A 24,309-nucleotide genomic window follows, 5' to 3' on the forward strand; every position below is an offset into this window, starting at 1 on the left:
GATGTCATGTCGACTTTTACTCCACGGTATCTTGCTTTGTCATCTTGCCCTTCACAGTTTCCCTCTTTGAAGATGGCATTTTAATCTCGCAAGGGCATAAAAGCTCAACTGCGTCATTTACATACAAAATACCAAGTGCAAGCTGTCCTGCAGTTTTATACAGAACAAGAGAAAACACCGTTTCTAATGAAGTCCCCTCCCTCACTTCGTTAGGCCACACTCCATCGCCGGTCCAGCTTTACTCTTACTAACAGGTGACGGCAGTCCAAGGACAATTAGTAAACAGGTACATTTTTTACATGAAAAAACTCAGCCAACCACCACCACCTGCTGGTACAAGGAATCCAAAACACGATTTCCTTTTTAAAAAAATCCTCCCATTGCTGATGCCTATCTTTTAAACCTCGTAAATATAAATCTTTCAGACATATTAGTATGAAAATGAGTGAAACTAGTCTCAAAAAAAAAAATCAGAATATTCAGAGAAGCAGGCCTCATAAACTTTAGAGCTCTATTAAGTCAGAAATAGGAAACATTTATTTAAATAGTGTAGTCTTAATTTCTTTAATATAAAACCCCCCCAAATCTGATGAAAACAAAGTTTTTATATACCATATAAACAAGATTTGTCAGATTTGAAAGTGAAAGTTAAAGTAATGTACAGTTAGCGTTTAGCCCTCTCAGGACACGTGGATATATCCTGATAATCCACCCAATATTAGTTTGTGTCAATTTTATAGTACATTGGGGGGAACTTGACTATTGTACTCAATGGTACAGCTTCATTTACCAAGTAGTTACGTTAATTCCGTTATTAGTGACAGCTAAGAAGTGACCCCATCAAACGAAGTGAGTGACGTTAGCTGTGGCAGAATAAACCACATCTGGATTGCTTTCTATAATTCACCAGTTTGCAGAAAGTAAACATTCTTTGATTTGTTCATAATATACTGAAATTGCCTATAACACTGGTGCAGTAAAACAGCTAGTTCCTGTATTGTTACAGTAAAACAGATTTTGTAAAGTTAACAGGGAAAAAAAATGCTCACATATTATGTGGTGAAACTTATTTCACTAAGAGAGCATTAAATAAAGAGGAAGAGGGAAAAGAAACCATGCAGAAGAGACGGCTTCCCCGTCTCGACCGGTGTCCATGGGCTCACTCACTGCCATACATCACTTGCCACACTATCAAGTGACTCCTTTCCGCTCTGGCAACAGAAGGTTCAAGTGGAAGATCCTCTCCCAGAAGTTCTGATTCTCCACCTTCATCACCTGGTGGATGATAAGGAGACTCAAGTTAGGCTGAGCATGGAACACGCAGGCCCATGTACATCAGACGTGATGCTCATGGTCAGTGCACAAAGTGCGCACGCAACCTGACTCCCATCGCAGAGAACACAGTAAGAGAAATGCCATGAACCACAATCTTTGCCGCCTGACTTCTGAAAAGGAGAATTCACTTTTCAGACCACACCTGCCAGTGAGTTCGCTATACTCTGTTGGAGATTCATCCCAATACACCTGCATACTGAAGGTGACAGAAATGGGAGCTAAGGAGGCAAAGCCGTCCAGTTCTGTGTTTATCCAAAATGGACAGGTACTCTTTTCTGTTTCAAACTAAGAGCTGAGACTATACAGAATTACCTGAACAATCCATGCTCACTGGCAGTGACAGTGAAGTCCTGCAGTCCAAGGTGACCGACACATGCACACGGAAACTTGCCATCTCCCTGCAGCGCTACAAGACGGCAGATCCGCCACCTAATATACTGCTAATATCCTGCCCACGGTGTTCAAGTTTAGGAAGGGCGACAGATAAACAGTGTATGGTGGAGATGAAGAAATGAGGCCAAGGTACAGGCAGACTAGGGTTTATTCCGGGAGTATCTGAGTGAATGTGACAAACGAGGTCCCGACTGAACACACCGTGCTGCAAGGCCCGGCGCTGCCATGCCACACTCTCCCTACAAGTGCGCCGACTGGGTCTGTTGCTGCAGAGCGGGGTTATTCTGACACAACCCAGTGGCACAGCCTAGTGGGACAGGTTCTTTGGCAGAGTCCTACAAACTTATGTAACAAAGGACAAAGCCATAACACTGATCGAGAAGAATTCTGTAATGTGTCTCACCTGAATTTCAGCTGGACAAAAGAAAAAACACTGATACCATCAACTAGAAACTGTGGAAAAGAAAAACCCATAAAGACCTGCATTCCTTTCTGGAGGCCAAACCTCCTTTACCCAACCCCTAGTGGCCTTTCCAAAGCCATGTCAACAGTGGAGAGGAGCGTGCTTTAACAGGCACAAGGCAAAATCTAATTTCTGAACTGAAATATAATCAGGTAGTTAGAATGTAAAAAATTAAATTTGGTTTTTAAATTTAAAAAAATTAAAATGATAATGACTTTAATTGGCCAAGATAAAAAATTGTTGGCATTCGTTTTTGAGTTGTTTTATTTTGAAGGTTTTTAAAAAAAATTACCCTGTTTCAAGCACAGAGAGTCCCAATTACGATAGATGCAAAGAAGCCCACTCCAAGACACATCATTATTAAAAGGCCAAAAGTTAAAGATAAAGAGAGACTCTTAAAAGCAGGAGAAAAGATACATCAATAGGTTGCCTCTGGCACTCCCTCCTGGGGACCTGGCCTCCAACTTCACTAGGCATGTGGAAGCAACCTAAGTCCCCGTCAGTAAATGAGTGGATCAAAAACCTGTGGTACATTTATACAATGGAATGAATACTACGCAGCAGAAAGAAAGAAGGGACTCCTGCCCTTCCCGACAGCATGGGTGGATCTGGAGAACATTATGCTAAGTGAAATAAGCCAGGCAGTAAAAGACAAATACCATATGATCTCATCTGTAAGGGGAACCTAATAAACAAAACAAATAAACAAGCAAAACATAAGCAGAGACACTGAAATAAGGAACAAACTGACAGTAATCAGAGTGGAGGAGGGAGGGGGATAATGGGGGAAAAGAGGGGAAGGGTCATCAAGAAACATGTATAAAGGACACATGGACAAAGCCAAGAGTGTAGGATCGAGGGTGGGAGGAGGGGATGGGTGAGGTGGGAGGAGTGGAAGAGGGAAAATAGAGACAACTGTACTTGAACAATAATTTAAAAAACAAAGCAAGAGAAAAGAAGTTAGTTACTGGAAGGTGCCAGATGGGCGGGGAAGGGGGACATGGGTGAGGGGGTGAGGAGATTAAGAGGCACCAATAGGTAGTTACAGAAGAGCCACGGGGCTGTACAGTACAGTATAGGAAATGGAGCAGCCGAAGAACTTATACACCTGACCCATGGACAGGAACAATGGTGGGGGGACTGCCTGAGGGAGGGAGGGGTGCTGGGTGGAGGGGAGCAAAGGGGGAAAAATCAGAATAACTGTCATAACATAATCAATAAAATATAACTTAACAAATAAAAATAAAATCGCCCTGTTTCCTATGGTCTCTACATCCTACTTAATTAATTCATTAAAAATATGAACTCTTGCCCTAGCCCATGTGGCTCAATTGGTTGGGTGTCACTCCGCAAAGCAAAAGGTTGCTAGTTCAATTCCCAGTCAGGGCACATGCCTGGGTTGTGAGTTTGGGGCACATATGAAAGGCAACAGATCGATATTTCTCTTTCACATTGATGTTTCTTTCCCTTTTTCTCCCTCCCTTCCTCTCTATTTGAAAATGAATAAAAATATATTTTTAAAAAAGATGGTATCTTTAAAAAAATATTGGATTGTTGAGATCAGTTTTTCATTGTCAATATATTATAGGAAATTAAAAAGGAAAAGAAACAAAAAAGGTCCAATTGAATTTTTAAAAATGTATTATTAAAATTTACCTAAATTTTAAGACAAGTCTGTTTTTCAGGTTGAATTAAGTAGAGATACTGACAAACCTGATAAAGCAATTTTTATGCTATTTTCAGAATCACAATGGGAAAAACTCTGAGTGGAAATGGAAAAACCACGCAGAGATTTTATTAACATAAAGATACTTCGTATGGTTCCAGTTGTAATATTGCACTCCAAAAACAGCTCCAGAAGTCACCCTAGCCAGGTGAAAAAGCCAGGTTTAAAGAGGGAAAAAGTCCCTCTTTAAAAAGGAATCCTGCACCAACAGTCAATCATTTAAAACACTTCGAAGTGTCTCCACTCTAGCAAATGTCACCAGAAGCAATCTCTAAACTTAACACCCACCTTAAAAATGTGTCAATAAACCTTTTTGCAGCAGATATTCTAGTTTATACTAATAACATATAGCACACTGTCCTCTACATGATGCTAAGTTTTATACTTTTATAGTATTCCTAACTAAAAAGTATCACTGATCTACATTATATCCTTAAAGCTTTATGTTTAGGAACTTTCTGAATCACTGTAAATTTTAGGCCAGTCCAAAGGATTCCTTCACCTATAGCAAATAAATAAATTTCCATCACAGTGCTTTACAGTTTACAATGCACTAGACTTCGACCAACATCAGTTGTGTTTTCTTTGTACCTCTCTTTGCCCATCCCTTCTTAGAAAGAACCCTTCGTAAGCGCTAACAATTCTTTCAATTATTAATACAGGGCTCTATCCTAGAACCTCTTCTTTTAGCCCCCAAATATATTCTTCTTTGGTGAACTCATCAATTCTTGTGGCTTTCAGCACCACTGCAGGCCGACGGGCCCCCAACCCCTCCTTCCTGAGATCTAAGACCCTCATACCCGAGAGCACGGTGCACATCTTCCACCCAGACCCCTCCCAACTGCCATGCTCTTCAAGGTCAGTGTGTCCGACACCAAACCCCTCTTTCCTTCCTTCCAGATCTGCCTCTTCTGACAGTCATCTCTGAGTAAGTGAATCCCTTCCTCTTTGCCCACATCCTGTTATAGTCATGTACCTTATAATGACATTTTGGTCAACAACAAACTACATATATGAGGGTGGTCCCATAAGAAAATTGAACTGAAAAATTCCTATTGCCTAGTGGTGTCTTAGCCATCACAGTGTCCTAGCATAAAGAACTACCCACATGTTTGTGGCGATGCTGGCACAAACAAACCTACTGTGCTGCCAGCTGTATAAAAGTACAGCACAATGACACAGTTCTCAACGTGTGCAGTTGTTAAGGGGCGCATGGCTGCAGTTACCAATTCCCTGTTCCTACTCTTACTACTTTACTCAGTCACTACTTTTCCCCCTCATTTCCCCTCCCTAGTCTTATATCGCCAATCCATCTTCTACACACATCTAATCATAGTGCTCTTCCATAAAGGCCCCCAATAGTTTTCCTTTGCTTTAAGGACAACCACACAAACTACTAATTAGGTATATAAAGGCTTTCCATAATCCAGACACCCTACCTTTCTGGATTTATCTCTGGTCAAATTTGTACTTGCTTTTATTTCATGCTTTTACTTTAAAAGTTTTTCTTAAGGTGGCTTCACACTTCCAGACCTTGGTCAAGCTATTTTCTTACCTTGGAGTGCCAATCTCCCCAGGATCCCCACTCCATTCCTTGACCCAATTCTTTTTTCTTTAAATCCACACCCAAGGTCATTTTTTCATTGCTTTATAGAGATAGAGTAAGGGAGAAACATCAAAGTGAGAGAGAAACATCAACGGGTTGCCTTCTGTATGTACCCAGACTGGGGATAGAACCCACAACCCAGGCATGTGCCCTGACCAGGAATCGAACCCACAACCTCTTGGCCACAGGAAGATGTACCACCCAATTGAGCTACACTGACCAGGACACTAACCCAATTCTTTAGATTAACGTTATTCGGTTTTGAGCCACCTCAGGCATCACTTCTGACTTCTTTCCCTGTCTTTCTTTGCCAGAGCACCGCTAACACTGCCATTTATTAACACTCTCTCTGCGCTGTTCTGGAACTATTGGAGGGAGACTTTTTATCTAACTTGTTTCTGTATCCCCAATAGTAAGGCTGACCGGCACAAAATGAATGTTGATTAAGGTGAGAAAATGAACAAATGAAATCAATTTTGATACAAACAACACTTTATAACGTATTTTTATCTCTCCATTTTGCAGGTGAGAAAACTGAGGTTCTGGGAGGTTGAATGCCCAAGGCCTTCTGACCTCATCATCTGCTCTTGACATAAAACTCAATATATGACCAAACCCTGCTATTTTCTAAAGCTCCTTCAAACAAAACAAATACATGTTAGTATAAACATACAAAATAAAAAAAACAAAGAAAGAAGAAAAGGCAGGAAAAAAAGACATATCACATCCTTTTCCAAGTAAAGAATTCAAAGAAAACCTCTTAGAAATCACTTACTAAAGTGGTTTCTTGTTTCCTACGGGTGAAAATCCAAGCCACAGAACACAGAGGGAACCGAGCTCCCAGAACCACCGACTCACCCATTCGGAAGTCAATGTAGCCCTCTCCTCCACTGATGACAAGCATAGACTTCAAGGGCGTCTGGTTGCCAGGCTCCTGTGCAGATGGCCCTGCTTTGTCACCTGTCAGATCTGTGCCACTAGGGCCACTTTGTGGGCTGACAACTTGACCTATTTATACAGGAACAAGTAAATATTACTTATCACATATTGGGGTGGGGAGACTCCTTTTTTTCTGAATACTTATAGAAAGTTGAACAAAAAGGTAAGCATATCCTAATACAACCAAAGTACTGGGGCTCCTAGAAGCCTCTGTAATGATCAGAAAATATGTATAAATGTCTTAAGAGCCCAATTTGAAAATCTAAATGAAGTCATTTTGTACCAAAGCAGACACAGGGCCAAAATCCAACATGAAATCTGCATGGCCAGGCTGGTCTTAGTTGCCTGTTTCAGACTTTTACATCTTCTGATCTCAGAGGCAGTGGACAGGTCTCTCCCCTGAGAGGCTACATGTGCATTTGTATAAAAGACTAAGAAAGGTCTTCACCTTGAGCCTTATGAATTTGGGTATTCCTAATTTATATTTCAAATCCATGGTTTTCCTCTCATATTTAAGAAAAGTATGTCTTATTTTTAATTTAGATTAGACAAATAAAAATTATTGGTAAATGTGTCACTTGCTCTAAAGTTTAAGTTCTAAGGTAGAATCCCTGAACATGAAATGGTAGAGAGAAACCTTCAAATATTATTCACACTATAATCTCAAAGATATCCCTATTGGAAAGCTTTTACTGTAGGGTATTTGTTTTTTCTTGCAAGAATCTACTGACCTTTGGTCAAACTGCAGAGGCTATGCATGCCTCTAGGACACAGCAGGACATAGTCCTATAATGTGACACACTTTTAAAAATTAATTTACATTGAAAGTGGGTAGGACAGTTTGATTTATTCCCACAGTGTCTCATTCATACATTACTCAATTATACTCTGGAAGAAATCAGGCCTGCTAGAGAACATTGTTAGCAGACTAGTTAGTTCTGTCACAGAAGCAAGAACACAGAAGTATGATTATAAGGCCACCCTGAATAGTTTAATCCTTAGGGCCAACTGGTCAACAAACAATGTTGCCAATTCTACTTCTAGATTTATACCCAACAGGAAAGTCTTCTCCATGTATACAAGAAGGTCTGCTGCAGTATTATTTTTAATACTGGTGGGTGGGGAGGGAGGGAAAACAAATCCTAGTGGTCCATCAATAGAAGAACGCAGCACATTTATTCAGACATTAGAATGGTTCATTGAATGTACTAGATTTTTATGTACAAACTTAACAAATCTCAAAAAATGAGAAGGAAACTGCAAAAGAATATACATGTACCATAACATTTAAATTCAAAACCACAAAAATACTATATGCAGATACTATGTCAAATGTAGTAAAAGTATAAAAACATGGGCAGGATCATGGTTATAGATGGTGAAGAAAAGGGAAGGGAATGGAACTGGAGGGATATAAAGGAGACTTGATGGGGACTCTATGACATATTTTTTCTTTCTTTAAGGAAGCAAGAAAACACTATTACCAGCAGTTCCATATTTGGAATTTATCCTAAGGAAATAACTATACAAACGTACAAGATGTGTGTTTCAGGAAGATCATAACGATGTTGCTAAGGCTACCACATGCCAGCCCTGAACTATGCACATTAATCATCTAATCTTTGGGACAGCCTTGGGAAAATAAGCGTGATGGCTGATTTTATGTGTCAACTTGGCTACACTTTGGTGCCAAGATAATTGGTCAAATTCCAATCTCGATATTGCTGTGAAGGTCTGATTAACATTTAAATCAGGGGACTTTGAGTAAAGCAGATAACTCTCCATACAGTGAGCGGGCCTCATCCAATCAGTTGTTCATCTTAAGAGAAAAAAACAGCTTCCCCAAGGAAGAGGGGACTTGGCCTCCAGACTGCTTTTGCCCTCGAGATGCGGTGCTAACTTTCCCGGGTCTGCCAGCCTGCCCCGCAGCTTCCAGATACAGGACAGCCTGCACAATCAATCGAGCCAATTCCTTAACATCATAAATAAATCACACTCTCTCCCCTTGCCCGTCTCCCACCTCTCCTTCCCCTTCCCTCCTCTCTCTCTCACCCCCTGCCCCCACTGGGTGGTTCTGTTTCTCTGAAGAACTCTAACTAATACCCTGAGAAACTACTATGTCCCAACAGTTAGTTGGTGTGGCAACTAACTTGCCTCTTCTGGGGGAAAAATTCAGAACATGGGTCCTGCTTACCCATGGTCAGTAATACCATTTTAGTATCCTCAACAGGCAGGATGTTTTCATCGGACATTGCCACGACCACCTTTCCTATCTAGGTGGTATTTTATAGACCTAGACTTGACTTGATTGATTCCCACTTGACTTTCTCAAAGCACTTTCATTAATTTTCACAACAAATGAGGCGGGCAGAGAGCAGGTACCATGTCCACTTAAGGAAATGAGAAAATGATTCTCAGGGATTAAGCAACTTGTCCAAAGTAACAGGCAGGCAGCGATGCGGAGGGCCCAGACGCGCAGGCTCCTGGCCTACAGCACCGACAGAGGTCCAGGGCACAGTCTCCACGTCTTCCCACACAAAGCCTTGAAGATAGGGACTTCTTTCTAGCAACCTCCCTTATGAGGCCCAGACCATTTTTGGTATTCTGTGGTGACAAAATTATACCACTGTTTTTCAAAAGTGAGCAGGTTTCTTAAATAAAAATCAAGACGTTTGTTTTTTGGGGGTGGAGGAGAGATTCCAAAACAATTTCATTCAAATCACCCTATAGCACTTTATTCTTACGTGTATCATAGAACTTTTCATATATTATAGTGAAATCATCTGTAATTCCAGTACTTACTAGCATCTGAGTAGGTAGTAGAACCAAAGGACAAAAGATGGATATACAACTTAACGGAATAATCTAACGTACCTGGGACTGCCACAAAGAACTTCACAGCATCCCGATGCCCGTGGAAGCAAAGCTGTGCATGTGCCATTGAACAATAGGGTATAAATGTCCCTGGAGTCACTTTGTCACTGTTTTCATCGCCATATACGCGAATCACGCTTCCAGGACGATTTCCTGGTGCTCCTGAGGTTTTATTTGCTGCAACAAAAAAACACCAAATACCAAATATTTTCCCTAGAAAATAGTGATGATGCAAGAGGTTACTGGTTAATCCTTATGATATTATCTAAAAGCTACAGCCAGTTGAGGTAAAATGAAGGCAGCGATGCCAAATCAAGACAAAGCTGGAAAAAAAGATATATAGCATGCTAGTTATTTTTAAGTACCTCAGTAAATGGAATAGGGGATTTTGCCAGTCTAGCAATAACTAAGCTTACTTTTTAAACACATCTATTAATTTTTAAAAATCATTTTAGTTAACAAAAGAAAACATTTGACTCTTAGGTATATCTGTTTTGTTTTTTAATCCTCATTTTAGAAAACTAACCAATTATAGTATAAAAGGAAGTAGGTCTATTTTTAAATAAAATTTTTATAATTTATCATTGGATTTATCTCCCCTGTGGTAAGAATATCTCCTCCCATCAGGGGAGGTAAAAAGCTGTGCTTAAAAGGATCCAGCCACTGCAACAGAGTAACTTTTATTTACACCAGACCAATGATTTGCTGGATTATTTTAGAATAACCAGACTCACAAAACATCCCCATTCCTGGGCCAGTAAGTGAAATGAAAGAAACATGATTGGTAACAAGAGTAAACAATGTAGATTAATGAGTTTTAAGAGATGTTTCGTGTTTTTATCGTAAGGAAAAAAAGTCTGAAAGAAAGTTCAGCTGCAACAAAAGATGATAAATAGACTAAGCTGCTGTGCAGTAGTTTGGTGGCCATGTAACAGACATCAAAAACAAAACAAAACAAAACAAAACAAAAAAACACCTGCTGCGATGCAGTGACTGCAAGTGGATGACATTTAGGAACATTCAGAGGCATCTAGAGATATGAGAACAGCCTCCCAGTGGCTCTGAGAAGCCAGGAGGAAGAGCTGATTCAGGGTCTGCACTTACCCCTCAGCCCCAGTAAACGTCCCTGGTGGAGGATTACAGCTAAAGTGAGAGAGGAGGAAAGGGGACATGGAGGGGTGCACGACAGAGGGAGAAGAGTTACTATGAGCCACCACTCTCAGCGTCTTCCATCCGGCAGCTTGGTGCCCAAAGCTCCTCACCAAATCCAACTTGGTATAATACCAAGTAATACTCAAAGTTCTTATCAAAGCCTCTCCCTAGAATTTCTCTGCTCAAAAAGTACAATCTGATTTACTTTTAGTGATTTTGTTTTGCTTAATTATAAAGCAATTTCACTGCTTTGTGATTTAATAAGAGCTTAATGGTGAGCATTTCCTAAATACTAACATTTCCCCCCTTTTTAAAAGAAATCCTATTCAAAATAATGTTGCTAAAATGGAACTCTCTGTTATAAAGAATTCAAATACACTCTGGGGATATCCTAGGATGTCTTAGGATATAAGTGGTCTAAACATGTAGACTTGTAAGTGATTAAGAAGTTAGGTTCTTTAAAGGCTCCACCCTGTCTTCCAGTCCCCCGAAAGAAGGTAGGATGGTTCTGAGGTGTTTCTTTATTAACTCGTTTTATGGATTTATGGCACCTGTTTTCAAACCACTGCCTGCCCATGAATCTTGCAGCACAAAAACACTTATTTAATGAATGATCAATGTAATGGAACATAATATGAGAAACACATAATGTATATTTTGTTCACAAAAATAATAATAATGGAACACAACATAAAAAACATACAATGTACATTCTGTTCACATTCTTTTCAAATACAGGCTAGATGACTTGTCTTCCACATGAGGAAGGGCTTGCTGAACTACTGAGAAACTTCTCCCACGACTTTTTCTAAACCTTGAGTAAGCCAAACGGAACAGCCTACACTAACTGCCACGGAGAACGTGATGAACCAGGATGAAGGCTAGTAGGGCTGCTGAATGCTGTGGTAATAAAGCAGAGTTATTTCTGAACTGAAAAAAAGAGATTCTCAGCCAGAAAAGCTTTTCATTATAAATACTGGTCCTAATATATGGGAACTGTCATTTGCTATAGTTCCTAAGTTTCATAGAAAGAGTAAAGGATCAGTAGTTAGGTCTCTGCCACCAGCTTGATTTTCTGAATTACCAGAGTTGCCCATACCAAGACTATCCCCTTCTGCCTGGACTCTGGACATGAAGATTCCCTCCACTCTCCCCTCTGCACTGCGACAGTCAGGTGAAAGCATACTTACTCTCTGTCAGTGGGATGGAGATAATGACACCGTTTCCTGTCCCCACCCACAAACGATTGCAAGACACCATGAGAGCTGTGATCCTCACAAATGAGAAGCCCAGTTTTCCAGTACCTGTACAGCAGAGGGAAAAGATTTTAATGAGAAACTAGAGCAGACGATGTTTTAGATTATAGGTCCCTCAGAGTAGTGGGTTAATGTAACAGAGAGAAAACCAGAACCAGTTGAATGTTTCCTGAAGGAACACATCAAAGCAAACTCTCATTTGGCTTTATCACTTATCGGTAATGGGAAAAGAAAATTCTAAACATGCATGGCATTACATTATCAGTTAGAAGGCAGATACTGTGGCTCACGTAATATGACACAGCATTTAATTAGGGAGCTGCAAAATCAAAACATAACACAAAACAAAAAACCCTCAATAAAAACAGTGTTTACTAGATCAGGAAATCAAATGTCCTTCCAATTTATAAGCTGAAAGAGTTCTGGTTTGCTTTAAATTTCTTTGCAAAGGCAAAAACAATCTTTGCTAACAAAACCAACACTCTTTCCTTGTTTACATGTTTAGGTTTGATAGCAGTTTAGAAATTTTAGGAAACCGTAGACATGTAGTTTAGGGAGAATCAATGCATTTTTTTATTTCAAGGGAATTTTTACAACTGATCTTATTTTTCTGGGATTTAAGCAAAATCATTAAACAGATAAACACATTTAAGACAAAGAGCATTTAGTCACTCAAGTTCTACTTGTGAAAACTGAGTGTGATCACACAATCACAGCATTAGAAGAGGTCTTAATTCTATTCAGTCTAAACCTGTGGTCAAAGTTTATCCCTGAAATTAGCCTGGGTCTGTGTGTGCATATGCCTGACTCCAGGGAGGGCACATGGGTTAAGAACTGCTGATTCAGCTCAGTCTCTCTTCATAAAGGAATCATTAATGACATCCGTAACAGCCACCAAGCGCTGCATTAGGAGCTAAGGATACAGCAGGGAACAAGCCTGAAACGGCTGCTGCCCTTCGTGGGGCTTGTGGTCCATGGGAGAGAGAGAGAGAGAGAGCAAACAAGAATCACATAAAATCAGTGCAACCTCAATGATGAACCCAGGAAGAAAAAGTGTTAGAGCCCTGACTGGTGTGGCTCAGTGGGTTGGGCGTCATTCCACAAACTGAAAGGTTGCCAGTTCAATTCCTGGTCAGGACTCATGTCTGGGTTGTGGGTTTGGTCCCTGGTTGCAGGTACGCAAGAAGCAACCAATCGGTGTTTCTCTCCCTTCCTCCCCCCACCCCCCAACCTATATAAATAAAAATAATATTAGAAGGAAAGAAGGAAAGAGAGAGAGAAAACCTAAATCGAGCAGGGAGATAAGAAAAGGTCTTCTACCTGTGACATGTAAGCTATGGTCTGAAAGCCAAGTAAACAGGGACTAAGAAGAACTTCTCAGGCAGAGGATACCGTACATGTGAGGACCCTGAAATGGGAAGGAACTTGCTGAGTTTGGACCAGTGTGAGTTTGGGTCTGTATGGGTAGAACAGAGTGAGGAGTGGTCCAGGCCACTTAAATTCCTTTAGTCATGTCACAAAATGTCACATTGTGTAAAGACAGTAATATTCTAGTAAAGAGTAACATTCTAAAAGTGCCTGGTTTTATGTAAGTGGTGATGTTGCACACTGGTTACTATGCAGAGAAGAGACTGGAGTGGAAACAGGGGGATTCATGGTTATCCGGGCAGGAAAGGATGGTGGCCTGGCCTACGGGGACAGTAGAGATAAAGAAGTAACTGATTTAAGATATTTTTGGAGGCAGAGTTGACAGTTCCCCACAGGGTAGATGAAGTATGTCTGACACTTTCGGTGATAAGAGCTCTCAGGCAACTCACTCATTGGTTCTACCCAGCATTTGAGAACATTTAAAAATAAAACATTTTCTTTAAATTGACAAAAATAAAATGCTTTGGAAACTTACCTAACATTTTGCTTACATAAGGCTCAATGTCCACATCCTGCAGATGTTGGTAAGTATGTGCGTGATAGAGACGGAGTGTGGAATCCAAGCGAATGGAGACCCACACACCGTCACCCACCCACGCAAGCTGCCGCACTTGGCTCTCCTTCCTGGGGTGTGCATCAAAGGATTTCTAGGGAAGATTGTTCAATCACAATGTTACTTTTATTATGTAGGAGTTTGTGTTTAAAAACTGTGCTAATCTGCACAAAAATGTGGCAGAATGTATATTAAAAGAGCTTAAATAGTGTTCACTAAACACGATCATTCTTCTGCACGCAATAGCTTTTATCCCAGACTGCCAAACAAAAATGAAGAACAAAGGACTAAAGGATGCTGGATTTTAACACTGTACAGGACGGATATCGACTTCGGGAAGCAATCCTGGCACATCAGTGCTATGTGTCGGTATGCAACGAAAAGACTGAATTTGATCTCAAGATTTTGTTGGGATGCAGAGAAATACATGAAGTAAGGTCCTGTTTATAATTAAACAAAAATGAACCTGCATTGTTGTATGTGTGTGTATGTATATATCAGCATGTAAGAAACATCTGAAAAATAAGCACTAAATGGTTCACTTTGGGACTTTTAGGTAAGGGGATAAGATGGGGGATGAAAGAAGAAGGAGACCTTTCACCTTAAAATTTTCCTGCTTTAAGTTTTATTTTAAAAACATTAGAATTTATATATCGTTGCAAAGCTTTTTAAAAAGAATTCAATACCAAGAGCTTTTTGTTTTTACAATAAATACTTATTGCAATCTTATATCTCCATCTTTGACACACATATGGATTTGTGTAAATTTACATGGGATGGCAGAGACTTGGGAATTCTCCTTCCTCATGACCCATACATAATTAAACAAGTCAGGAATCATATATTCAAACAATACATATATGCATCTGTGGATATTCAGACACATATTTAAACATTTGTGTGTTAATCCTGTTCCTTAAAAAAAAACAAAAACAATGAAAAAACGCTTCCCGCCCTCATAGTCAAGAGTGGCAAGATGTCATCGATGTATCACTGAGGTACCCTAAACACACAGATTCGGAAAAATTTCAAAAGCAGCTGAAAATAATTAGTCTTAGGATCTTCAGAAAATGCAAATTCATTAAGTAGAGAAAACATGGATTAACGTACCTCTATTTTCATGGCCTTTGGCTGAACCACATAGATTTTGTTCCGATAGCCACACCAGACTTTGTCATGTACCACGGTCATGCATCGAATGGAATGGTGAGGCCGTCCAAGGTCTAACAGATGATAGTTTGACAAATCCCACTGCCCATCTTTAAAATAAGAAAGAGATTATTAATTAATGTATACTACCTTTTACTGAATTTTAAAAGAAGTAAGATTCTATCAGAATGTAATTAGATTTATTCAGGAACACCCCCAAATACTATGTACTCAATATATCTTTTATTTGCAGAAACTGAATTCTCTCATTCTATACACTGCAGAGTAGGAAGAGACAGCAAAGGTCGTCTGGTCCAACCTGCCACCCAGTACCTGGATCCATATACTCTCAATAGTGGCGATGTGATAAATCCGTTATAAATTATCTGTTTATAGTAATATTTTAAGAGTTAGAAGGGCTTAAAATTATTTTGTGGATAATCTCTCTTACTCACTTGCATTCTTATATATTTTCTTGGGTAGAAATCAAGGGCAACTTCAGGAATCATGTGTACTATAATTTTAGTGATGACAGAACACAAATGAGAACCAACCACTGGAAGCTTGCCTTGCTTGAACAACTTCAGGGAGAGAAAACACTGCTTCACAAAGCAGCTATTCCATTTTGAGAAGGCTCTGTCAGAAAAATATTCCCCATACCTAGCTAAAGTCTGCCTGCTTGTATGTAATTGCCGATTTATTAGCCTGTAGTTTTGCCTAATGGAAACACTGAACAAATCTGGTCCAACTTCTTTATTACTGCCCTATCTTCTTCTTTCAAAACCAAGCATCCCTGGCACATGTTAATGGATCCTTCATCCTAACTCTTCTTTGTCCATATCAATTTAATGTTGACTATTTACCAGAGTGGAGCCCTATTCTAGACACTAATTTCTATGAGACTTAAGATGTTAATGAACTCACATTGAGTTTATAGTCAACCTTTAAGTAAGTCTCACTCTTCAGACAGGTCTCCTCCATCTTGCTCTTTGGAGCCCAAATGCAGAACTTTACATTTCTTTATTAAATGTACTTAGCTTGTCTTGCTCTGTCAATATAATTTTGGATTCAGTTTACCAAAACATTTACTATTCTATTCTTCCCTAGGCTCTTCCACTTAGTAGCTGAGTGACCATAACACTCTGCCTCCGTTTCCTCATCTATAAAATGAGGACGACAGCAGAATTTCCTCCTCAGTTCTGGTGAGGAATATAATCAAATCTATGAAGGGCTTACCAGAAGCATTGCACTCCTTTTGTTACACAGCCATTAACCAGGAACCTCTAGCTACCAGTCAGCTAGTTATCAAGCTACTTAAGTAATCCTACCTCACATTTTCCCAAGCCCAAGAGGATATGAGACTGGGGAAAAAGCCTTGCTAAATGCTGAATTCGGTACATCTACATTTTTATAATATTTTCCTGATCTAGTCATCTGGCACACATGAACTGAAGTATCATTTTGGGTTGCCACATGTGCCAAGGAGTTATGAAGTGCTTGCTACATGCTCAATTCCCTAACTTAACTCACTCAAGGCAGGTTTTCTGACACCACCACTCCTCAGTCTGCAGACGGCACAAACACTGGTTTTAAAGGGAAGTAACAGCCCTGACCGGTATGTCTCAGTTGGTTGGATGTCCTTCTGCAAGATGAAGGGTCACCAGTTCAATTCCAGGTCAAGGCACATGCCTAAGTTGCAGGTTCTGCCCCTGGTCGGGGTGTGTGTGTCAACTGATCGATGTTTCTCTCTCACCTTGATATTTCTCCCCCTCTCTTTCTCCCTCCCTTCCCCCATCTCTCCAAAAATAAATACATAAAATCTTAAAAAAATAATAATGGGAGGGGGGAAGAATATAAACAACATGATATAAAAATGATTAAACCTTATCCGAATTAAAAGTTATTTTAAAATACTTAACCAAATGTAGGTGGATGCAAATTACTTCTTAAATACTGACAAAAGAAAACATATCCTCTCACTAAGTATGTCCCAATTGATTAAGTATATGAATGAAAAGCCAGTTCCTCTGTTTCACATTATCTAAGAAGATCGTGAAATGCTAAACTGCTTGCTCAGTGTGGTAAACTTATTTTCACTGAGGTTTACTATTATTAATGTATACCTCCAGGCAGGCACTCGCTCATTTATTGCTGTCATACACTGTTAGCATTCAGTTTAAACCTTTGTTCTTTCTCCTTTTAAGCATCTCCTTTTAAGCATCATTTCTTTAACACATAAGAAACCAGCCCTGGCTGGTGTGGCTCACTGGATTGAGCACTGGCCTGCGAACAGAAAAGTCGCTGGTTTGATTCCTAGTCATGGCACATGCCTGAGTTGCAGGCCAGGTCCCCAGTTGGGGGTTTGCAAGAGGCAACAGATCACATATCTCTAGCGCACTGATGTTTCTCTCCCTTTCTTCCCCCTGATGTTTCTTTCTCCCTTTCTTTCTCTCTCCCCTTCTTTCTCTCTCCCCTTCTCTCCAAAAGTAAATAAATAAAATCTTTACAAAAAAGCTGCTTTACAAAAATAAAAATAAAACATAAGAAACCAATCTGCTTGAAAATGCTTTTGCAAAGCAACAAACTAGTGCACATGTTACATATTCATAACAACTCACCAACTCCTCTGTGAAAGATTGCAAGGGTGCCATCAGCCAGAGCCACTAACACAATTCCTTTCACATGTCTGCAGACAGGAAAGAGGATTTCAGAACTCTCCATTCAGGAAGACAGGCGGGGCTGCGTGACACAGACCTAGCTCAGGGGCTCTCAGAGGGCCAGTGCACGAGAGGTCAGGAGCTTGAGTCGGAACCCAAATGAACACGCTCTTTTCCTCACTGAGAAAGTCGTGCTATAAAAATGTCAGCTGAACTAAATAAATAGCATGTGTGGTGACTCAGGTGTTCACTATCTGGCACAAACTCCTCCTCTCATCACAGACTGTCGACACAAGGTCCACAGACCGGACATGCACACCTTGAGTGGAACTGACAGAGGCAGCTCTGTGACTTAAAAAGACAAACTGATTTTTGATAGAGCAAAGGGACTAGTAAATGCCTTAATCATCATATTCACAGAGTATAAAGAATACTCCAAACACACATATTAACAGGTATTAATTGGTTTTCTCCCCTAGAACGCTAAAGAACTCACGGTATGGTGAGGTATCAACCTGGCAAGTTTTTCTGTTCTACTTTCTAGTTAAGAGTTTCAATCTTACTCAACTTCTCTAATTCTATAAAGAAGATTAAAAAACAAAACAAAACCTGGATACTGATTTAGTCATGAAGTACATGTTAGCTTTAACAGTCTTAAAATCTAGTTTATACCAAAACGTATTTTTTAAAGAAAGAATTTCTAAAATAAAACTTACACAATACTGAGAATCGAATCTTTAAGCTTAATAGAATGGAGACATTTCCTCCACTGGGCTACAGATGAATGGACATACAAACTGCAAGAACAAAATCAAGACTGGTAAGGCATAGAGAACATCAAGCCATTGCTTATTTCTAATAATGACCAGAAAGTTCCTTCAGAAGGAAGGAGTAACATACATTTTAGGAAAAAAAATAATGAGAGTGCAGGCAGGTCTAAGGCAGAGAAATAAGCTGCTTAAGCAAACAGAAACATATGAAGAACAAAAAGCCAGAACTAGAATAATGCAGGGTCAGTTAGTTTCATGTTACCCACACTTCAGATCCTTGGCTAAAATCCTTTTTTAAAAATTATCTTACTTTTCTACTGGGACTGCATTACGGCTCTGTGACAACAAGTGATTTACGTCAGACAGAGGCAAACGATGGCCTGCAGGACACACCCAGCCCGTCACCCACCTTAGGATAGTCTGCAAGCTAAAAATAATGGTTTTTCCATGGTTGGAAAAATACCAAAGTGTTTCACGACACATGAGATCTGTATGGACACAGACCCCTATCTGTACCCATAAATAAAGTTTTATTGGAACACGGCCCACTAACCCACCTACATATTGTCAAGTCAATGGCTGCTTCTGCACCGCAACAACATACTGAGAAGTTGCTACAGAGAGCATACGGCCGCAAACCTAACATGCTTCTTATCTGGCCCTTCATGGAAAAAGTTTCCTGATCCTTCATTATATAGTATTAGACCCCTATGGAAAAGATACCATAGTGACCTTGCTTGCCTTTTGGAAATGTACAGTATTATAAGACTTACACACTATTAGAAAGTGAACAAACCATGTAATAATGTTCATGATCACTTCCTAAGCTTTCAGAATGAGCTGTTCTGGTTTTCCTAGTAACTCTCCTGAAAAGTTAACATTTGGATTTGGCTCTTCCTGCAGCCAAATACATATTCCTCAGTATTTCCTGAACACACTCTAGCCTATATAAGCCTTCTATATATGTATCAATAATTCTCTGTCTCTATACTATTCAGGATTTTCTATTTCTGGGTCACCCAGATTTTAAAATTTTATTAACCTCTTCTTCCAAGAATATTATATAAAAGGAGCACTGTGACAGAGGAACACATGGTTTACCGTTCAGAACCAATGCAAGTCCAGTTTATGAGGCAACTGCAATATAACCTTAAAATTGGTGTGTATATAAAATTCTTTGCTTTAATGTGTACTTTTGGTTTATATTTATATGTATACCACATTTTACTTATCTTCTGATTTCAATAGTAAAGGTAAAAAAGACAAAAGATACTCCAATATTAAAAAAGTTGGCACCTACCAGCCATTCTGAGCCCCAAGCCACATAGTGGGTAAAAGGCTACTCATTTTCTGGGCTTCTTCTCTCGCCAGGTCTTGTTCATTTGGCAATACTGATGTTTGATCTTTATACACGTCTGAGTCATTACTGGAAAAGGTAGGATAATAGGAAAAAAATCTGAGTATGCTTACTTTTCAGGAATTGGTCATTTCTGTATTTTAATTTACAGTTTAAGAAAAAAGGTCACACACTAAAATTCCAGAAAAGCCAAAATTAAATGCTTACATTAAATATATCAACAATTGTACCAGAAGAACATTAACATACTAGGAGGACCAAGTTGCAAATAAGGGAGTTAAGAAATACTAATGAAATACAGCAGTTAATATGTAGACTATTATGATGGCTCTCTCTTACAGCCATTTTGAATTTTTGAGTTTCTTCCTAAAGGAGAAAAAAAGGAAGGGATGTTTGTTTTAAAACTACACACTTACAGAAAAGAGGGTTAAATATAAAGAATTAACTAAAATAAACTAATATGCTGAAATATGCTTGCATTCACTCCCCATCTTTTTTTAGCTTGTCATATATAATAAAGAAATATAACTGGGTTATTAAGTTCAACACAGACAAGTAAACGGAATTCTGAAAAGATGACTTTACTCTTATAATAACAATTATTAAGACACTTTGCTGTTCTATACAATAAAAGGAAAAATAATAAATTGTAAAAAGAATCCAGTTTAGCCCTGATTGGTGTGGTTTGGTTGGGTGTCATCCCGCAAAGGAAAGGCTGCTGCTTCAATCTGGGGTCAGGCACATGCCTGTGTTGCGGGTTTGGTCCCCGGCTGGGGTGTTTGAGAGAGGTAACTGATAGATCTTTCTCTCTCACATCCATGTTTATCTCCCTCTCTTTCTCCCTCCCTTCCCTTCTCTAAATATAAATAAATAAAATCTTTAAAAAAAGGGATCCAGTTTAGACATACCCCTATCAGCTTTCTATTAAGACTTAGAGTAGGCAAAAAAGAAAATTAAAGAATTCAATAAATGGGCCTCAATTAGGCAACCTTTAAAAGGAAGAATCTAAAACAAACTGTTTTCTAATAAAAAGTTTAAATTCAGAAAACTAAATTCAGAAAGGTCATTTGAGTCCAGGCGGGAAATTGACACAATGGCCAATTGCACCGCTAACTAGGGCGGCACTGAGAGCAGGGGTGGAGATTAAAACAGCAAGAGTTATTAATGGAAGAGAAGACAGTGAGTATAACAATTCAAAAAAGAAAATTCGTACTAGAAGAGAAAATGACCAGGAAGATTTTGACTAATATATTTTATAGACAAGACTTTTTTCTGAAGTTGGAAGGAAAAGAATTACTGGGAAGAAAAAAATATCCAGAGAGGACGAAGGAGGAGGAATAAATGAACACATAGTAGGAATAAGTAGTAACATCTACGTCTGCCACAACAATGCCAATTAGCGGGAATATTTTCATTGTTTGAGGTTATTTTGGTTCCTTTTGTGTGTGCCCTTATCTGGTTCCCTAAGTTGTTGACCAATTTGTATACCTTGACTGATACACTGGTGAGAGGTCTTCTGGGATCTGAACTCCCAGAGGATCTGTAAAGACGTGCTCTGTGTACACGCCAGTTTGGGAGATGTCCACGGTGTCTTCAGCTGACCCTGCATTGCCTTCTGTGGCTTCAGTTGCTTCTTCGGCTGTTGGAACATTTTCATCAATCTCATTACTTTCTGCTTCCTTTTCTAAAAAAATAAATAAATAAAGCATGCTTATCATTCTGAGTTTGAACTTTTCTCCCAATAATTTCCTCAAGCAGAATTCCACTACAATGACCCTCTCCTCCTCTGCACTGTATCATGAAATTGAGAATTCATGACTTCATTTAACAGTCATTACAGCATCTTCTTTAGGTTATTTCATTCTTGTTAGTTTAAGACCTAAATTAAGTCCATAATGAGGCACCTGGAATAGGCTCAGTCTCCATAAAGGTGGTGTGTAGGCAGGATAGCTATACCTGGTGGTTTTTCTGTCACTGGAGAAGCACCATTGGTACTAGGGGAAGTGGCAGCTGCTGTCACGCCTTCCGTGGAACAACCAACCACTGTGATGCCTCCCAACAGGCTGTCTGTCTCTGCTGAGCTATTGCTTGTCATGCTTCCACATAAAGATGCTTTGTCCACCTGTCCAGATTCTGAAAGCTCTTCTCCTGCAGGGTAGTCTGTTTCTCGTGCTCCTAAAAGAACAAAACAAACAAACAAACAAAAAAACAAGATAAACCTTCTTTAAATGCTCAGTAAACTCATACAATAGCGTTTTCTCCATAAAAGCAGCTACAGGTTTGAAATAAGAGTGTACAGGTAAAACAAATAGTTATTCGAATATATTGCCAAGATGGTAGCTTTAAATTTTTCTTAAACCTTCACAAAATGGACCCTATCCGGTGTGGCTCACTGGAGTTGGTTGGAGCATCGTTCCATAGACCAAAAGGTTGCAGGTTTGATTTCCATTTAAGACACATGCCCAGCCTGCAAGCTCAACCCGGGTCAGGGTGCATACAAGAAGGGTTGCCAATCAATGCCTGCCGGCCTGCCTGTCTGTCTGTCTGTCTCTCTCTTTCTCAAAGCAATGGAAAAATATGTCCTCAGGTGAGCATTAAAATAACAAAACAAAACAAACAAAAAACCCCCACTTCACAAAAGGGGAAAAGTAGCTTTAAAAAATTAAGATAATATTTCTGTTAAAATAAGCATAAACTGCTCAGGCTGGTGTGGCTCAGTGGATTGAGCGCTGGTCTGCAAAGTGAAGGGTTGCCAGTTTGATTCCCAGTCAGGGCACACGCCTGGGTCCCCAATAGGGGGTGCATGAGAGACAGCTAAACACCGAAGTTTCTCTCCCTCTCTTTCTCTCTCCCTTTCCCTCCCTAAAGAATAAAATCTTTAAAATAAAATAAGCATAAGCAAATGTGAAAATGTTAGAAATAATGCTTCTGTTCTTAATATGAGCTCCTAGGCAGCCACCTAATAAGGTTAAAACCAATGAAATCTGTTAAATCTGACAAGAAAAAAAATTTTGCTGTTATGGACTTCTGACCACCACTATTAGAAATTAATCACCCTAAATGTACGCAGTGCATTAGTAAGCCATTTAAAAACTAAGCACTTACAATGTAAAGATAAACCTCTTCAGTTTTTTTAAAATTTAGAAAACTGTTTTTATTCTTGTCCCATTAAATTTTTATTGTGGACAAATATACATATAAACATAACATTTGTCTTGGCTGGTGTGGCTCAGTGGGTTGAGTGCCGGTCTGAGAACCAAAGGTCACTGGTTGAACTCCCAGTCAGGGCACATGCCTGAGTTGTGGGCCAGGTCCCCTGTAGGGGGCGCATGAGAGGCAACCACACATTGATGTTTCTCTCCCTTTCTCCCTCCCTTCTCCCTCTTTAAAAATAAATAAAATATTTTAAATAAAATATAAAAAGAAAACAAACTTTGACACTTTAACCATTTTTAAGTGTACAATTCAGTGGCATTTACAATGCTGTACAGCCATCAAAAATATCTCATCTATGTCTAAAACTTTCCCATCACCCCAAACAGAAAATCTGTACCAATTAAACAATAGTTCTGTTACCTGACCCCACCCCTGCCCGCCCCTGGTGATCTCTATCTACTTCCATCTTTATGAATTTACCTAGTCTAGATAACTCATATAAGTGGAATCATACAATATTTGTCCTTTTGTGTCTGAGTTATTTTACTTGAGCATAATGTTTCTAAGGTTCATCCATGTTGTAGCACGTATCAGAATTTTATTCCTTTTTATGTAATATTCCACTGGGTGGATATATCACAAACCTCTTTACTTTTACACCAATGTTTTAACATCACAAAAGATTTAATTCAAAACCTGAGAAAGTCTTCCCTTACTAATTGCTCTAAATAACTTCTTGTGCTCTGACTCCCAGTAAGCTAATATTACCACTATTTCATTTTCTTCACAATATCTGAAAGTATCAGGTTTAGTTATTTGTTTCCAGTTTATCTTTGATCTCCCTCAACTAGAACATAAACTTCCATGCATGAGAACATAAACTCTATGAAGTAGTGCATAACTGTATCTCCTGTAACCACATTAGGTCCTGCAAAGGAGGTGCTGATGGCGGGAAGAGAAGGGCACTCTTACCGGGTACACTTGCTATACACAGAACATGAGAATTGCAAACAGTGAAACTGTCTAGGATGTTGCCTGGTTGAACAGCATCAATAATGATAACTTTTGTAGCTGAATGAGTGCTGGTACAGATCCAGACTAGACTGGATAATTCTTCTTGATTTTTTAATTCCTTCTGCTGTTCCTAGGCAAAGTGAAGAAAAGGAATGTTTAAAATAATCTAAGTGCAAGTAGTCATAAAGCTGTGCTATTATAGTCAAGGGCAATACTAAGTTTATTTCCAGATTATTTAGAAGTCCAAAAATACAACATTAATCAGAAGACTAAAAACTAGCAGTTAAAGAAGATCAGTGACATAAATGTTCTATATCTTGATTGTGACAGCTGTTACCTAGGCGCACATATTAGTCAAAACTTTTAACTGTACACATTTCACGTATGAAATTTGTTTTATGTAAAATATACCTCAATAAAACTGGTCTTTAAAAGAGGAAAAGGGTGAGGAGTAAGCAGGGGCATAATAATCCCAATTAGA

The 24,309-nt window shown here is 39.3% G+C and overlaps 1 protein-coding gene across 5 annotated transcripts in view; it reads right to left on the reverse strand.

Annotated features, from left to right (window-relative positions):
* Nucleotides 1-535: 535 nt before the first annotated feature.
* The window catches only part of SPAG9 (sperm associated antigen 9), a 112,090-nt gene continuing 88,316 nt past the window's right edge, over nucleotides 536-24,309 (reverse strand). For 3 of the 5 annotated variants that reach the window (XM_054585411.1, XM_054585415.1, XM_054585413.1), the window contains 13 exons: nucleotides 23,787-23,958; nucleotides 21,615-21,833; nucleotides 21,147-21,342; nucleotides 19,602-19,727; nucleotides 18,248-18,328; nucleotides 17,493-17,560; nucleotides 14,836-14,984; nucleotides 13,648-13,819; nucleotides 11,679-11,792; nucleotides 10,441-10,479; nucleotides 9,337-9,513; nucleotides 6,382-6,531; nucleotides 536-1,275 (listed from right to left, as the gene is read on the reverse strand). In XM_054585411.1, the coding sequence (XP_054441386.1) occupies nucleotides 1,160-1,275; nucleotides 6,382-6,531; nucleotides 9,337-9,513; nucleotides 10,441-10,479; nucleotides 11,679-11,792; nucleotides 13,648-13,819; nucleotides 14,836-14,984; nucleotides 17,493-17,560; nucleotides 18,248-18,328; nucleotides 19,602-19,727; nucleotides 21,147-21,342; nucleotides 21,615-21,833; nucleotides 23,787-23,958 (1,779 nt within the window). In that variant the 3' untranslated portion in view covers nucleotides 536-1,159. The remainder of the gene's footprint in view (nucleotides 1,276-6,381; nucleotides 6,532-9,336; nucleotides 9,514-10,440; nucleotides 10,480-11,678; nucleotides 11,793-13,647; nucleotides 13,820-14,835; nucleotides 14,985-17,492; nucleotides 17,561-18,247; nucleotides 18,329-19,601; nucleotides 19,728-21,146; nucleotides 21,343-21,614; nucleotides 21,834-23,786; nucleotides 23,959-24,309) is intronic. The other 2 variants (XM_054585412.1, XM_054585414.1) reach the window with 1 other exon arrangement.

This window comes from Pteronotus mesoamericanus, unplaced genomic scaffold, assembly GCF_021234165.1.
Source record: "Pteronotus mesoamericanus isolate MK-2021 breed Mesoamerican mustached bat unplaced genomic scaffold, CSHL_Meso_final contig_84, whole genome shotgun sequence".
NCBI lineage: Eukaryota > Metazoa > Chordata > Mammalia > Chiroptera > Mormoopidae > Pteronotus > Pteronotus mesoamericanus.